The sequence below is a fragment of the Ruditapes philippinarum genome, unplaced genomic scaffold (genome assembly GCF_026571515.1).
Source record: "Ruditapes philippinarum isolate M1 unplaced genomic scaffold, ASM2657151v2 ctg2914_1_1_1_1, whole genome shotgun sequence".
Lineage (NCBI taxonomy): Eukaryota > Metazoa > Mollusca > Bivalvia > Venerida > Veneridae > Ruditapes > Ruditapes philippinarum.
The window spans coordinates 17,116-33,562 of NW_026856295.1; the positions used below are offsets into that span (position 1 = coordinate 17,116).

The following is a 16,447-nucleotide window of genomic DNA, read 5'->3' on the forward strand; positions in this document are numbered from 1 at the left end:
TAAACAGATGTAACTCCTTCAATATGTAATATGAGTTACAGCTGTTTTCTAAGACTAGTCCTCTTCAGCTGTAAATGTAGAGATTATTTGATGTCAATTAAGAATATTTGGCCTAGAATTGGGAGAAAAAAAGAAAAAATTTCTTTGGGGATTATGGCCCAATATTGGCTTTAAATTAGGCTAAAAAATATAAGTGATTATTTATTCTGGAACAGAAAAGTTTTCTCTATGTCACTGTTTAGCACTTTTCACTATTAAGGGGAAAAGATGTGTATAAGCAGCCGGATAGCTCAGGCAGAAGAGCCGGGTAACAGTATTCTGAAAGTCCCGGTCAGACTGCGCATTTTTCTCACCATGTGACATCTACATAGACTGGAATTTCTCCATAGAATGCATTGACATGAGGTCACATGTTATTCAGCATTTGATTGGTTTATTTTCAGGAGCTGTTTTAAATGCAATGGCCACCTGGAAGATCATATCTGCCGATGTGGGATACAAAGGGACACAACTCAAGATGACTGTTTTACTGGAAGGAGGTCAGAAAGCTGTTTTCAAACCAAAATGGTAAAAAAATTTAAGATTTCATTTAATGAATGTAACATAACAGGAAAATAGATATTAATCATTTTGACATTTACTCTGTATACATTTCGTTGTTTGATCATGACAGGAAAAAAGGTTAAGGTCAGTGACTTTGAATCACTTCCCCCTCAATGCTGTGGGTTAGAATCACGTCACATATTCCTTCAAGTGCGGAAGCTAGCCAGCTAGCTTATTGTATGTTTCTACTCACATGCCCACTCATGCCTAAAGTCATGCTTCAGGTGGGCCACCTTAAGGCTTCCTCCACCAGTTAAGCTGAAAATTGCCATATAAATTCTAAAAAGTGTTGGTGCAGTGACTAAAATCCCAACCAAAACAAAACAAACCCAAGAAAATAAATGTTTGGTTTAAAAGATGGTGCAATAATGTGCATGACATTGTTTAATATTGGACCTTATAAATAACACCCAGTTGTCAAACTTAATCATGCAATAATGGTAGATTTTATATCTGGGTCAGGTTTTCTCGAGATCATGTGATTGAAGGACCACCATATGCTGGTCAGGATCGACATAATGGAGAAATTGCTGCTTTTCATCTTGGAAGGTAAATATCATTTCTTATCCCTTAGCGTTCTGGTGACTACAGGTTCTACCCATGCAACCAGTGCAGACCAAGACAAGCCAGCTTATGTGTGCCATCTTATCATGGTTTGCACTGTTCACTTTTCAGCCAGGAGATATTTCGAGATTTTCTCAAAAAGTGATGAATCATTTTGTCTAGATAGAAAGATGGAAGTTAAAGTACATGTAAGATATAAGCAGGTTATGCCTTTGCTTAAGTAAATTGATGGGCCTATATGTCCTAGTCTATTTACAGCCATAACATATACTTATTGCAAGAGTTATAACATTTCTAGACAAAAACTATTTTCATATGATCTTTGACCCCAGTTTTACCTTGAATATGAAGATGAAATATTTGATATTTAGGAAATTTCATCAGAACTTATACATTTTGTACAAATTTTGAAAATAATCAGATTTAAGCATGTCTTGTTTGTGACCTTTATCACTTTCACAAAGGTCAAGGTCACACTTCAAAGTGCAAAGTGTCTGAACTGTAATTCTTGTAAAATGTTACAGGATTAAAAAATAATTTATGTGTAACTGAGTAAAATATTTTGCATTCAGATTATGCATTCCTATTTTTAAAGATCAAGGACACACTTCTGTAGGTGAAGGTCACACTTATGCTTAACAGACACTTTTACCATCAAAGCAAACTTTTGTCTTATAAAGTCTGTTTGAGAAAATGCTCAGAAAAGATAATGGGTTTTTAAAAAAGAGAAGATCAAGGTAACAACAATCTTTTTACAGCTCCCTAGATGGTCTCATATATTTCTATGATAATAAAATAAACACATTTGTATATGAATATTTAATTATATTGCAATTAGCCAATACCATTTCATTGGAATTTCCATAACTTCACCTTAGTGCAGTAAAGGGTAAACTCCTTATATAATTCAGTAGGAGTTAACCTGTTACTGCAGTAAAGTAATGATATAGGGAACATTCCTTGCTTTTAATGTAGTCTTAAAGTGTAATGTTTATCTATGTATATTTGATTTAAAAGTCTAAATGTTTAGCTATGTATATTTGATTTAAAAGTCTAATGTTTAGCTATGTATATTTGATTTAAAAGTCTAAATGTTTAGCTATGTATATTTGATTTAAAAGTCTAATGTTTAGCTACGTATATTTGATTTAAATTGTGGGCTCTCTGCTGCTGCAAGGTAGAAATGTTTGTATGATGTTCTAGTTGTGTTGAGGCTATCCAACTTCATTACAGAAGGACGAACCTTCTATCCAGCTGTCCCAAAGTGTAACACAAGAGGGACACTTAAGTTGTTCTATGATTGTGAAGGCTGGAAACTTGCCAAACATGTATGACCTTGAAAATGGCATTGACATAGAGACAAGGACAACAAAAATGTATAAGTTACAATGGTATCATGGCGACATTGTACTAGAGAAAACACTTCTCAAAAAGATTAGATTATTACATTATTGAAATGATCAGATTTTGAATATTAAAAAGAAACTCATTATGGTATATATCACATATTTTACAGATTGTTGGACTTTCGTAGAACGCCTCTGGCAGTAGGTCGTGTTGTTAACCTGGAGACTGAGATTAAGCCTGTTGCTAAGCAACAGTTGCTACAGACATTTTTCAAACGAGGAAATAATACATGTTTCTATGGAAAATGTTATTATTGCAAGGTATGTTTTAATATTACAATAATTTGTATTCATTCTGATGGACGAATTACAATGTTAAACTGCTGGATAAAGCATACACAACTATGGTTTAAATAAAAGTGAAGGTCAAGGTTGTTTTCTAAATTTTGAAGAAGAAAAAGAGCTGGCAGAATGTTAAAATTACATTGTTCTTTATGGTATGTTTATATGAGTATTATTTCGTTTAACACAGATGTAAATAATCATGGAGCTTACTATAAGCATGTATATCTATAAAGAATAAAACAATATTAGAAATCTTCGACCATTCGGGAACTATTTTGCTTGAAAATTAATGCGCCTGTCATTTGACCATCTTTACGCAGTGATCTCCCCTCCCCTGAATTATTCGGCATTAGTGTACATATAAAGGGAAGTGTCCACTTCAAAAAGAGGACTACTTTCGGCATTTGCAATTAACAGCATCAGGGTCTGAAATTTCGCTACCATTATTTGTTTGGTCTGACGACCCAAACAAATAAAAACACAAAATAATGTCCTTGACAAAACTACAAAATTTCATACCCACAAAATTAAGTGAAAATAATTAGTACTTGCCTTCGTCTTGAGTATTGACCAATGCCAGCCTACATATTCACACAGTCTGTATAAATTCTGTACTATTGGCTGCTTAATTTAAGCATTTTGACTATGAAATTCCCTTGAAATAGCAATGGACAGTTCCATTTCCAAAAGCAGGACCAATCCATTATACAAATTTAGGGTTAAAATTTCTTATGCTTTTAATATTCTATTTTTAGGGTGAGGAGACGGGATTATGTGGTAATGGGGTATATATGGAGGGAACAATAGTTCTGTGGTTACCAGATACGGTCACTTTAAAACTACATCGGCACCCGTGGTCAAGAACTTACAGAAATGGGGTATCTGCTCAGTAAGTGACAGTTATTTTGTTTCCTCGTTTTTAAATAAATTCTTGTTTTATGACAACATATATTATCATGTGAATACAATCAGGCAACGCTCAGCTATTTGCAAAACAATAAATCAAGAGTATATACTAGGATTTTCTATGTTCATAAGGGTAATAATTTGTTAAATTAAAATAGAGTAATTATTGTAGTGAATAATACATTATGTACTTATAACCCTGCGTGCTGCGAAAGTCAGCAATGAATATGACTTGGCATGCAAACCGAAACAATTTAAATCAATTTCTTGAAAAATGAAGCTCTTATAACTTCTTGTTATTAAATTTAATGATATTGACCAACTGGGAATAGACATCCTTTGGAATTTAGTGTCATTCATTTGTTAAAAATGGAAAACAATTATTTAATTTACTGTAAATTCACTAACATTTGTGGGCATGAAATATTGTATTTTATTAATTTCGTGGGCATAAAATTTTGTGTTTTTTTTTCAAAAGGGACATTTTCGTGGGTTCTTAGATTCGTAGATTTGTTTTTGCTAAAGAATAAACTGCAAATACATTGTAATGTTATGTAAAAAAATTGTACAGAAGATGAAATAGAATTTATATGGATTTTATGGATTTGCCCAATCCACGAAAATAACCTACACAATAACAATTTGTCAGTACTTGTTATATAACAATTTGGCAGTACTTGTTATAACAATGTTACTTGTATGAGTTACAGCTGATTTATTCGGTTTGTAGATGGGAGAAAGACGATAATTATTGTCATGGAACAGTTCTGACAAAACCATTGTTTCAAGAAGGTCCTCGACTGCTCGACATTATCGACACAGTCGTGTTTGATTATATCATAGGAAATGCGGACAGACATCATTACGAAACTTTAGGCGATGATCAATACGCTGTAATGCTAATATTAGATAATGCAAAAAGGTAAATTTTGAGAACGTTTACATAATTTTCTAAAAAGTTTGCTGCAAAAAAGTAGATTTTAAGAATGTTTACATTATTACCAGATAAATATTTAGAATGTTCTCATCATAACCTTGTCTGCCCCCTAAGCTTAATAGGTAAGCAGCAGATTTAATTTCTAGAGTTTGCTGGTTTGATCCTTGGGAGATGCGAAATTTCTCTTTGGCAATTGATCTAGAACATGGAATGCAATGGTTATTTGTCTCTCATAACTGATTATTATGTGGAATTAGTAGTCCACTACTTGCAGAGAAGTTGGTTTATTCAGAATTTATTTTAGTTCAATTGTGTAGGAAGCTATAAGCGTATAGACACACTTTCGAATCCGTTCCTGGAACCAACCAGTACTGAGCAATGAGTGTAAAGTTTCTTGTTGAAGGAAACAATGACTTGACCCTGACGGGGTTTGAACCCATACGGCTAGCCATCTTGAGATTACTAGTCTGACGCGTTTACCACTTGGCCATGCCACAGAGAAGTTGGTAATTTCGGGTTAGTTATCCAGGAAAGTATTACTGGTTAGTTATCCAGTTAGTTATCCAGGATAGACTGCTGAAAAAATGTGTTGAAATCAGTGTTAAAACCAGACAGTCAATCAAACTAACAAACATTATATTAAACTTATTATCTTTACATCACATTGCCTAAAAAGATTAATTGTAAAAATATATTATATATTACTTTTAAACATTTGGACACTCAGTTTTGTGATTTTGATATTAAAGTCTGGACACTTTGATATTGGAGTCCCTCAGACTCATGAAAGACTATTCTGAATTCAATCTTGGACAAGTCCATTGTATAAACTATGCAGGGTAAATGGTTTAAATAATGTAAGTTTAACTTTTATTTCAGTTATGGTAATCCACATTATGATGAAAGATCAATATTAGCTCCTCTCTATCAGTGTTGCAGGTAAAGTATTAAATTATGTATTATTGTCAATATCACCCTTTACATTTCTCATAGTACCTTCATTTACTAATATATTTCATATTTGTTATGTTGTAATACCTTTCATTGATTTCAACACTTTTTAGGGTTACAGGTCATTAGTTCAAGGTCATTGAGACTTAAAAAAAAATCCTTCATTTATTGACTAATATTTAACATACTTGTTTTTTTAATTTAGCTGAAATTAACATCAAAACTCATAATTTGAGTTACAGGTTATTAGGTCAAGGTCATTGGTACAAAACTATGATTTTCCTTCATTTATTGACCAATATATTACATATTTATTGTTTGAACCTTGCATTGGTCTCAACCTGTTTCGGGTTACAATAGGTCATTAGGTCAAGGTCATTAAGGCTAAAAATAGATATTCCTACTATTCATAGCTAGGTCATGTATTTATCTTTCTGTAACCAAAATCAAGGGACATTAATCTATATTGTCAATATTCTATCATGGAAAAGTTTTTGAACTTGATATGTGTGAGCTTTGTCATCTTGAAAACATCGAATAAACACCAATTATATTTTTAAATAGTGTAAACACCAAATATTTAGTTTTAAATAAGTATCATAATTGGCAGTAAAATTTGACGAGTATTTAATATTTAAAATAAATTTCAGGATAAGAGAGTCAACATGGTTGAGATTACATATGTATGTAGAAGGTTTACTCAGCGAAGTTATCGAGTCGGTTATGTCCACAGATCCTATCGCCCCTGTGATCTCCCGTCATCATCTACGTGCCATGGATCGTAGATTATCTACAATTATCGAGACTGTTAAATCTTGCTTTACTGTATTTAGCGTTAACGAAGTGCTTATAAAGAATAGATAGCAGTAATTGTCCTAGCTAGTTTTGTTTTAAACTTTTTTCTGTTCAAACACATTAGTGGGGCAGTTATTAGGGCAGTAGTGTTTATTACATAGTTTATGGTAATTGGCAACAGTGGTTTTAGCAAAAAGTTTATGGCGAAATGGTAATACATGTGATCTTCTTGTTATAATGGTGCTGGGAATGTTAAAATGATGATAATGAAAGTGGTAGTTGTGGAAATGGTTTCGATTGTATTGTTGAATGATGATTTCTTACCACTATGGGTTCGAACCCCTGCATGGACTATGGATTCTTTCATGTGAGCAAGCTATCCAGCTAGCTTACGGAACATCAGTGGTTCTATTCTCAGATTCTTGCCTGAAACAATGCTAGGAAGGGCACCTGAGGTCTTCCTCCACTAGTAAAGCATGAACGTCAATGACCATTACTGTGTTAGCAAAACATTGATGTTGCAAATAATTGTGCTGGTAGAAATGAGAATGTTGATAGTGATGGTGGATGATGGTACTATTATGTTGGTGGTGAATTATGGCACTGGCAGTAATGATGATGACCCCCATGCTTAACATTGCTGATGATGATTAAGTAATGATAATGATATGATGATGATGAAAAGTGATACGGATGATGAAATGTCATGATTTTTTGATGATGAAAAGTGATAATGATGATGATTTGATGTTGATGATGAAAAGTGATGATGCTGATGAAAAGTTATGATATGTTGATGGTGATGATATAAAGTGGGTGATTAGGAAGATTTAAAATATCTTGGGACATAAACATGTTTAGACAAAATTATCTTGCTTTCAGTTTTCTTTGGACATGTGTTGTATAATTGACATAATTGAAATACCATAAAATATATCTTTACACTGAATAGGAAATGCGTCTGTTTACAAAAAAACTTTTGTACAAAAAAGTCCATACATTTTAAATAAAATTATATTGAAATCAAATATACTTTGTTAAAAATTGCAGAAAAGATATGTAATGCAGTTTTGACTGACAATAACTACAAGACAAATAAAAGAACATCTTTAACTTAATTGCTTTTCAAGCATTTAATATTTCAGTATTCCAAATACATATACATATTTCTGTTTAAATAAACAAAATATAAATCTGATTAAGGTCACTTGTTGACTGGAACAGGAAGACAGAAAATAAATTATTCTAAAACCTGTCCTTGTGTTATGTCTTTTAAGCTTTCACCTCTCTTATGCAGCCAAATATAAATCTAGTTATATGTAATAATGCTAGTATTGACAATGCAATAATATTTCAATTGGATACACAATTGTTAATTGGCTTAACAGAAGTTAAATGGCTAAATAATTGGCTGAATTCTAGCATTGATAATGACTGGCCAGTCACCAGTATACAACAAGCTATGTGTATTCAGTCTAAGGAAAAAACTTAACTGTCAGAAGTTCTATTAATTATTATAATATTAAAATCCCAAAACAGTTGACTGTTCTAGATTAAAAACAATTTCAGTCCTGTACATAAGTCTTAATGGTAAAATTTAAGCAAAGCATAAAATTAAATTGTGGCAAAAATTTTACAGAAAGCAAAAGTAAAATACATGTATATTGTATTGAAAAAGAAAAAAAAATTCTAAAATAACACTAAGCAGTTACCATACTGAAGCTTTCATAAATACCATTCAAAAACTTAGTTTTAAAGAATGTTAAATTCCCTAGTCACGCAATTTGCATGTACATAAATATCTCTTCTTGCTAAAAAGATAAGTCCTGTATAATTTAATTTCATAAATATATATTATTATTATTATGTACTTCTTGTGTAAGCTAGCTGGATAGCTTGGTCATATGAAGGAATTCAATCCTGTCTAACAAGATTTGTCCCATAGTAACCTCTAAGTAGATAACTTAAAGTGGCATGCCACCAGATAAGTAACATAACTCTTCTAAAAATTAAACTTAAAAAATATATATATTTATTGTTGAAGGATTGTAAAAATATTCAAATTGAGGCAAAATTTTGAATGTATTATGCAAAATATGACATGATTTACTATTTTATTACCAAAACTTCATTACTAATACAGTGAAGAGGAGTATCTGTATATTTTGACAAGTTTCAGGTAGTACTAGGTGCCATAGTCTAGGTAAAATGATTTTATTTGTTTACTTTACAACAATTTTTTTTATTAAAAAGAAAAATCTGGAGGCAAGCCACTTTAAACAACTACCTCACAAAGGGGCACCTTTTATTATTTAAATACAAGTATCACAGTCACAGTTTATTTTTTAATTTGGATGCTGCAGGTTTATCAAGGAACCAGTGGAGCTCTCCGTTTGTTGGCCGAACCTGCGCAGCTGGCAAGGGTGGAGATTCATTACCTTCTAACACTCTCTGAAATATAAAATTCTACTATGATAGTCGTATGAAATTATACAGAATATTTAAAGTGACGATTATATGGCCTAGTTTAAAAGGTTGTAAGCTTATATAATTATGTTATATGGCCAGTTTTAAAAGGTTATAAGCTTATATATGTTATATGGCCAAATTGAAAAAGTTGTAAGCTTATATAGCTGATATGGCCAATTTTAAATGGTTGTAAGCTAATATAGGTTATAAGCCAATTTTAAAAGGTTTTAAGTTTATATAAGTTATATGGCCAATTTTAAAATGTTGTAAGCTTAAATAGGTTATATGGTCAATTTTAAAAGGCCAATTTAAAAAGTAGTAAACTTTTATAGCAAAGAAATGTTTATGTTACTAGGTCATATAGCATGTTATTAAGTCATTACAATTCTATAATAATGAATGCAAATGATTTCTTTAATTAAAATAGAAACTACATTATTTCTTAAATTTCTTCCTTTTAAAAGTATCAGATAATTTCTATATAAACATAGAAGGCTGAAAACATGCTACAATGCACTAGCAATTCTTATTTTCATAAATTTCAGAATTATCAGCAATCTCGTTCAGGAACAGCCATTAAAATTCATTCTTCATTGCTATTAACAACAGAGGCGAAAATAAATATCGCCGCATGATATGAATATAGTCCAGTAAAATTTCTCTTCTAAAGTGTAAGAATGGAAATAGAGTGCATTATGGTGTAATATTGCATTGTATATTGTTCAGGTGCCAAGTCATAAAATCACTAATGCCTCACAGCCTTTATGATTATATTCCTGCGCATCTGAACTCACTGACACTACCATGCGATGTTACACTACAACACACTCAAAATCAAGACCTTTTTCCTAAGTATAACCCAAATTATATGCTAAATATCTTAAATTGACTTGCCCATCTTGCAATCAGGACAAAACTATTCATTTTGATTTAGGAAATTTTTTTAAAATAATGTATGCCTTGACTGAATCAAGCAAACAGTACAGACTATATTCAGATGGCATGCGTGTGCTGTCTGATTTTGGTCTGCACTGGTTGCATGGGTAGAGTCTGTAGCCTTCCACAGGTAAAGAATTAATTTGATGTTTTAGATGCACATGAATTATGAAATAAATCATTTGTAACATGAAATAAATACAAATCATTAGTAAGACTGAATGTTGGCAGTATAGCTTTCCAATATGAATACATTGTTGCAAGTTAAAAATATCAGAAAACCTGAAAACTGCGAATTTACAATCATTTCAATAGATCTTATAAGGAAAAAGAGCTTTTAGGAGTAGAAAAAAATACTGAACTTCAGGCATATGCCTGAAAACTTGTACCCATGTGAATATATTATACAGTCCAGTGGACTAAAGTACAAAGGTGACAAATTACCCTGGTACTGATCTTTACATTTGTACACCTACCTTGATTAAATCAAAATTAAAATCAACGTTAGAAGATGTATTACGTGCTTGGAAACAGTGATAACATTTTAAGAGTAAATACATTTAAAACTTACCTAGGCTGCGACAAAATGAAAAAAAGAATATTCATACCTGGACCATTTCTGCTTTGGATTCACCACACGAGGCAAAAACAGCATATCTACAATTGTTGATCATAGGAAATGTCATGGTAACACGTGCTGGTGGTGGCTTCGGACTGTCTGAGATAGGGGCTATAATATCAACCTTCTCCTAAACATGAAGATTGACAAAAATAAATGAGGATTTTACATCAGTTGTTGTTTCACAAAGACTAACATTACTCAAGTCTAGTAAAGCGTCATTAAGTCCTACCAACCCTTGTTTCCCCTCCTACATCCTTTGCTGGTTTGGGTTTGGTAGGTAGGTAAAAATTTTTTTATCTAAAACATTTTTTTATATTGAACATAATATTTTTTCTGAAGAATTCAGATTTTAAGATTTAAAATTATGAATACAAAGTATTTGTTGAAAGTTGAAAGTTTCGTTTTTTTTAATTTCAGTATTACAACTTTCATGAATATCAGATATTCTTTCTTGACAATTTGATCATTTTAAGTAAATAACTACAATGCAAATGTACTTCGGTACTTTAGAATATATCAAATGGTGCAATGTTCAAGCACAGCACCTGATTTAAACTATTTTATCTCTTATCATCTTGTTTCACCATTAACATTTTAACCATGACTAGAATACATTTTCAGTCTCACATTCCTAGCATGTTTATAATGCTTGGACTTTTCTTTTTTTAGCCTTTCTTTTCACCTTTTACTAACAATCAGACATGCACTTAATTCCTACCTATAACACTCGTAAGATATGGCAGTATCCAGAGATAGATAGACAACCTGCTATGTTGCTCAACTTACACCCTTAAGTTTAAACAGAGTAATTTCCCTTTGCCACCAGTATGAAGACAGACCAGTCTACATATACATGCAGCCAGTCTGACCAGGGTATATAGTGTTGATAGCTTAATATTTGTATTTTGATATAGAAATCCCTTAAAACCTTATATGGACTGTTCTTACAGTCAAAGCTGGACAAATCCTTTTAAAGGTACATTACGCCTTAAAAAGTCCATAGTGAAGAAATAGCACTGAAAATGCAGTAATTTGTTGTAAAGGTAGCAAAATGTGAACAAAGTAAAATCATGTGGTATTTTCACTTCCATACAAAATACTAATTCACTATTATACAAACTTCCCACATAACAAAATCACCAAAACATAATGTATATGGAAAATGAGTATTTTTTGGAAACTGTAACAAGAAACCAAAAAATTTGACAAAATTATGGGTTTGACCTTAAAATAACCCTACCTCCAGAAGTTTGTGTCCAGGAAAGAGGGAACAAGTATGACCATCTGGACCCATGCCTAACAACAGCATGTCAAATCGAGGAAGATCGTTGCCGGGGAAATGCTGGCGGATCTTTGAAGCATAGTCTTTAGCACTGTCTTCAACTGGAAAAAACGCACAATGAAAGCATATAGAAAGATCAATGTACCTTTGTATTATATAGTAAAGTGTTATTTTGACCAGGGTTTTGTACTTTGTGAAGTGTTATTTTGACTGATTTTTTTCACATTTTAAACGAATCATTTCAGCACATATTTCTGTCAATAATTCATCTATTTCATGGCTAGTTTTTCAATATTTTCAAAAATTAGAAGAACCAAAAAGATTTCTATTCTGCATTTTTAAAATCAGTGTCTTTGTCAGAAATTATATTACATGTATAAACAACAAAGTGACTTAAGTGTTCATGTGTAATTTATGAAATTACAAATTACCTGATAAATTTGGATTTATGGGGAAAATGTTATTCTCCAACATTCCAACTTTATCAACAAGACCTTGTTTGTATGGCGTGTATGTACAATCATCACTATTGTAAGGTACATGTCGCTCGTCACAGAAAAATATCCTCCATTTCTTCCAGTCTGTATCTAACTGTGGGAGCCCATTGCACAGGTACTTCACTAAACTACCACCTTCAATGTATAACATCAAGATAATAGAAACAAGAGGGTCATGATGGCCCTGAAGTCGCTCACCTGTATATAGGCCCCCCAGAGTGGGGCCAGTTTAAACCCCAGGGCTTTTATTCGAACAAACCGGAAGCCGGACGAAAAGCGATCACAAAAGAACATGAATATGTCATAATTACATAAAACGTGTTTGTAAATATATATGAACTTTCAACTTACACAAGCTAACAAGCATCAAGTCCATCTTACTATACTCAGAAGAGAGAATAATGAGTTATTTTAAATATGAGCAGTATCTCCACCTCTAGCAAGATTCTGGCCGATAATAATCTCAGAATCTGCTGAACACATCAAATTTGACAGACTTGTAAACATCCTGATCAAATAGAGGAAGAGCGGCGCTGGGGTTGAGCATTGGTCAGAACAACCGCAGATTCAAGTGATGTCTAGGGAGGTACACGCTAGTTATCAAAATTAATATACAGATATTATAATCTTATAGGCAAACCAATTTATAAATATATACCTGTATTTATGTTGCACATACACATATTTTCTTTTGAAATTTTTGCTTTAAAAAATGTATTCATTTGCAAAAACACTGCACTTATTTTCATATGAAATATTTTTAACTAAAGATTTGATCATTTGAAGTAAGTTAAGTATGATGCAAATGTAGCAGCGTATTTTAAGAATGTATCTTGTTTGCCATATTTTAGCTGATGGTCTTCAGCATTACCCTTATTTATATTATTATGATAGAATGATGTTATAATATTTACATGTCTGTACTCTTTCATAGTGGTTTGAGAGAATTATGTCATATGAGTTCTTGTGAAGATACTACAAGTGCCATAGCCCTTTAAGTGATGTATCACTGTGAAGCAGGCAATTAAAATGACTGCACTTGTATTTTAATACTTAAAATTCATAGACTGATGTTCAAATTCAAATGTAATTGTTTTATTGAATAATGTACATTATATACTCAACATCACTAATTCCGCGTCATCATTTATTTAACGGTAATAGCATATTTTCATGTGACCAGTGTCAAAATTGGCCAGAATTGATATATTTTATTCATAGTTACACCTATACAACAAAGTTTTTGTGCAAAATATTTTAAATCTCTAGATTTTTACGTAAAACAGAACAACATTTTACAAATTTCTGCAAAATGCAATAATAGTCCATTAAATCTGTGCATATGTCTGAAACAATCATCATTTTCAAAATGTTCTTGTTTGTTGAAAAACTAAATTTTAAGTTACAAAGTAAGGATAATTTTAATATTTGAAATCAAGCAAAATAACATGTAGAAATATTAACTGAAACATGAAAAAACTGAAATGTAACACCATTACCGCGATTTAAATGATGACATACTGTTTTCAAAATGGCCGACACGTGGTCTATGTTTGGTCCAGTAAAATTGACTTTGACTAAATAAATTGTTGTTTCCTTGTGACATACAGCAGAAAATACCTAAATGTTATAGCTTATGGCAATTTTTGTACCATAAGTTTCATTTGTTGTTTTCTTTCTGGTTTCAAACCATTATGTACCATGAACTAAGAGGAGCACAGTATACAAAGATTGTAATAAGAGGATTTGTGAGTTCAACGAATGTGACAGTGTTTTTCTGGTAAGATTTCGTAACAGGTCTGATCCAGTTTATTTACGTGGCTCAGTATTCATGTCTATAACATTGATTCATTGGTAGAAACATGCTATGCAATATCCAGACCCTGTGGTCTAAACACGGATTTATATTACAAGGATCGGACACTTTCGTTTAGCTTAAAGTCCCGTCGCGCGCATGCGCGGAATCGGATAAAGGTGGACAGAATGAGATGGAGGAACGCGCGGAGTGCGAAATATGACAGATTTTCACAAGAGTATGAGGTGTTATTGCAGCTTTGTGAAAAATTATACACCTATGAATGTATTGATACAGTATTATTTTGTGTCGCTAAAGTATTAATATATGAAAATATGCCGATAGAACGCTGCAACGCTTAGTTAAAAAGTACCTAATTTAAAAAATATTCGCCTATTGTTTAGGCATACTCTCTACACTTTGGCGCCCTTTTACTTCAAGCACGAATTATTACCGCGATTCAGAATAAGATAATTATTTTTTACATGGTTTAATGGTGGCATTGCAAAAAAATGTTTCTTGATTGCTAAAAAACTTTTATAGAAATTCATGTTTGAAATGTGTCTTTATTTCTGTAAATTATATTCAAATGATTTGTACATTTTTTATTTGATTACCTGTATATTAGTATAAATATAGTAAATATTCTACTAATTAAATATATTTTCAGATCATTCTAGACAAGCGTTCATATATATATGAATTCATTAGATTGGCAAAGAATAAACTTTTATTGGCATACAGAACAGCTGTTTTATAAAATTATTTTTTATTTTGAAACAGATTTTTTTCATAGTTATCTTTCACAATTCACGTCAAATGATTTATTTATCACATGTTTATTTTCATTATTTTTCAAAGAAAGGACTATACAAATTTAGTTGTATATTTTCAATTTCATTTATAAATGTTAATAAAGAAAATAGATTTACATTGTTTTTATATATATCCTCTATTTCTGCACTGATTTGAAGATTTCGTTCGAAACAGACGAATATAGAGCACTTCACGACTATTTGAGCAGGTAGGTAATAGAAACTATGTTGTGTTATTGTTTGCATGCGTTTATTTGTACCTACCCCTTTTAAAATTGATATTTTATCCGTGGAATTTGGTGTTGCGACATCTCGTACGACTAAGCAATTTTGTGACAGAAGTGAACGGTTTTGAATAAATTTTTTTAAATGGGCTAAGGGAATCAGAAAAGAGTTAGTGTTTATCAATTGTGGATTATATAAGCTATGCAACGCAGTATAGTTTTTGGATTTTTTTTATTTAATTAGTGGAAAATCTCGCATGAATTTGAGGGTGATCGAAAATTCTCTATTTAGCGAGTAATGCCCCTTGTCTATATTTATACGCGGAAAGTCCGAGCGGGGCCGAAGGCCCCGCGAGGGCTGTAGCGCTCTTAGATAACATGTATGACGCGTATCAATTCAAATGAAATCAAATTCAAACTAAATAAAAATTTCAAAAAAAATATATCCTATACCTAATGAGCTGTGAAAAAATCCTTAGTTAATGGGCGCCGCCATTTTGAAATCCCTTTGACCTAAATATAGATATCAGAGTGCTTTTAATGAGCGTCTGAATAATTCAGACTATTGCTAGCAGACGCATGCTAAGTAACACTTCCGGTGAAAGAATGATGTACAAAATCAGAAAATAAACCTGCATTTCATTTATAAGAATTAAAGTAACGATTATGTATTAAAAAGTTTCTTTAACATATCATTTTTGATAAATTATCACATTAAAAATAACGTTAAAACAACAACTGTGATTAGAGATTAACAAAAATGGCGGACGTGATTTTACGAACGCCGACGCATGCGCAGAGGTTCCCCTTTACGTTCGGAGATTTTCGGAATATTCCGAGCGCTCCGACGATAGGTTGAACACCACCAATTTATTCGTTTTTGTTTATGGTACAAAATATCTTCAAGAAAGATCTGGTTTACATGTACACTAATATGTTATGCTAAAATCATAATTCATTAGAGCTTTCCGCGCCATAGGTAGCACCTAATTTCATATTATACATATTATAAGGTTATGACTAAAATCTCATTTTAAGGTCACTATCAAGCAGTATATACCATCCAAACACTGTGTGGGCCCCCTGTGAGCAAGATAAATCGTCAGCAATGCTTTTTTAAGCCATGAAATTTAAATATCTTTTGTCAATACCTGACAACCCAACGTAGAATGACCCGTTTGCTTTAATTGATTCATTTGCTTTAGCAATAACAAATGCACAGAGCTTTTCTGCAACCTGTGTATCAGTCTCGCAAATAATCATGGGCGCAGCCATCTTGAAAATAATCTCTAAATAAATGTAAATATACTTCAGGAAAAATAGTTTCATTTTATAAACACCATATCATTGCCACATTTTT

General features: G+C 32.1%; 2 protein-coding genes across 2 annotated transcripts; one reads left to right on the forward strand and one right to left on the reverse strand.

The window, feature by feature from the left end:
• The first annotated feature begins 414 nt into the window (after positions 1–414).
• On the forward strand, positions 415–6,527 carry LOC132746116 (glycosaminoglycan xylosylkinase-like). Its single transcript, XM_060735183.1, has 7 exons — positions 415–567; positions 1,066–1,152; positions 2,684–2,834; positions 3,614–3,747; positions 4,495–4,686; positions 5,581–5,640; positions 6,303–6,527. Exons 1-7 carry the CDS (start codon positions 461–463, stop codon positions 6,514–6,516), a joined length of 945 nt encoding a protein of 314 aa, XP_060591166.1. The 5' UTR covers positions 415–460; the 3' UTR covers positions 6,517–6,527.
• A 1,028-nt stretch (positions 6,528–7,555) lies between these two features.
• On the reverse strand, positions 7,556–16,394 carry LOC132746117 (6-phosphogluconolactonase-like). The gene is made up of 5 exons (XM_060735184.1): positions 16,239–16,394; positions 12,188–12,388; positions 11,715–11,857; positions 10,461–10,601; positions 7,556–8,898 (listed from the first exon to the last, which is right to left on the reverse strand). Exons 1-5 carry the CDS (start codon positions 16,360–16,362, stop codon positions 8,779–8,781), a joined length of 729 nt encoding a protein of 242 aa, XP_060591167.1. The 5' UTR covers positions 16,363–16,394; the 3' UTR covers positions 7,556–8,778.
• Positions 16,395–16,447: the final 53 nt, after the last annotated feature.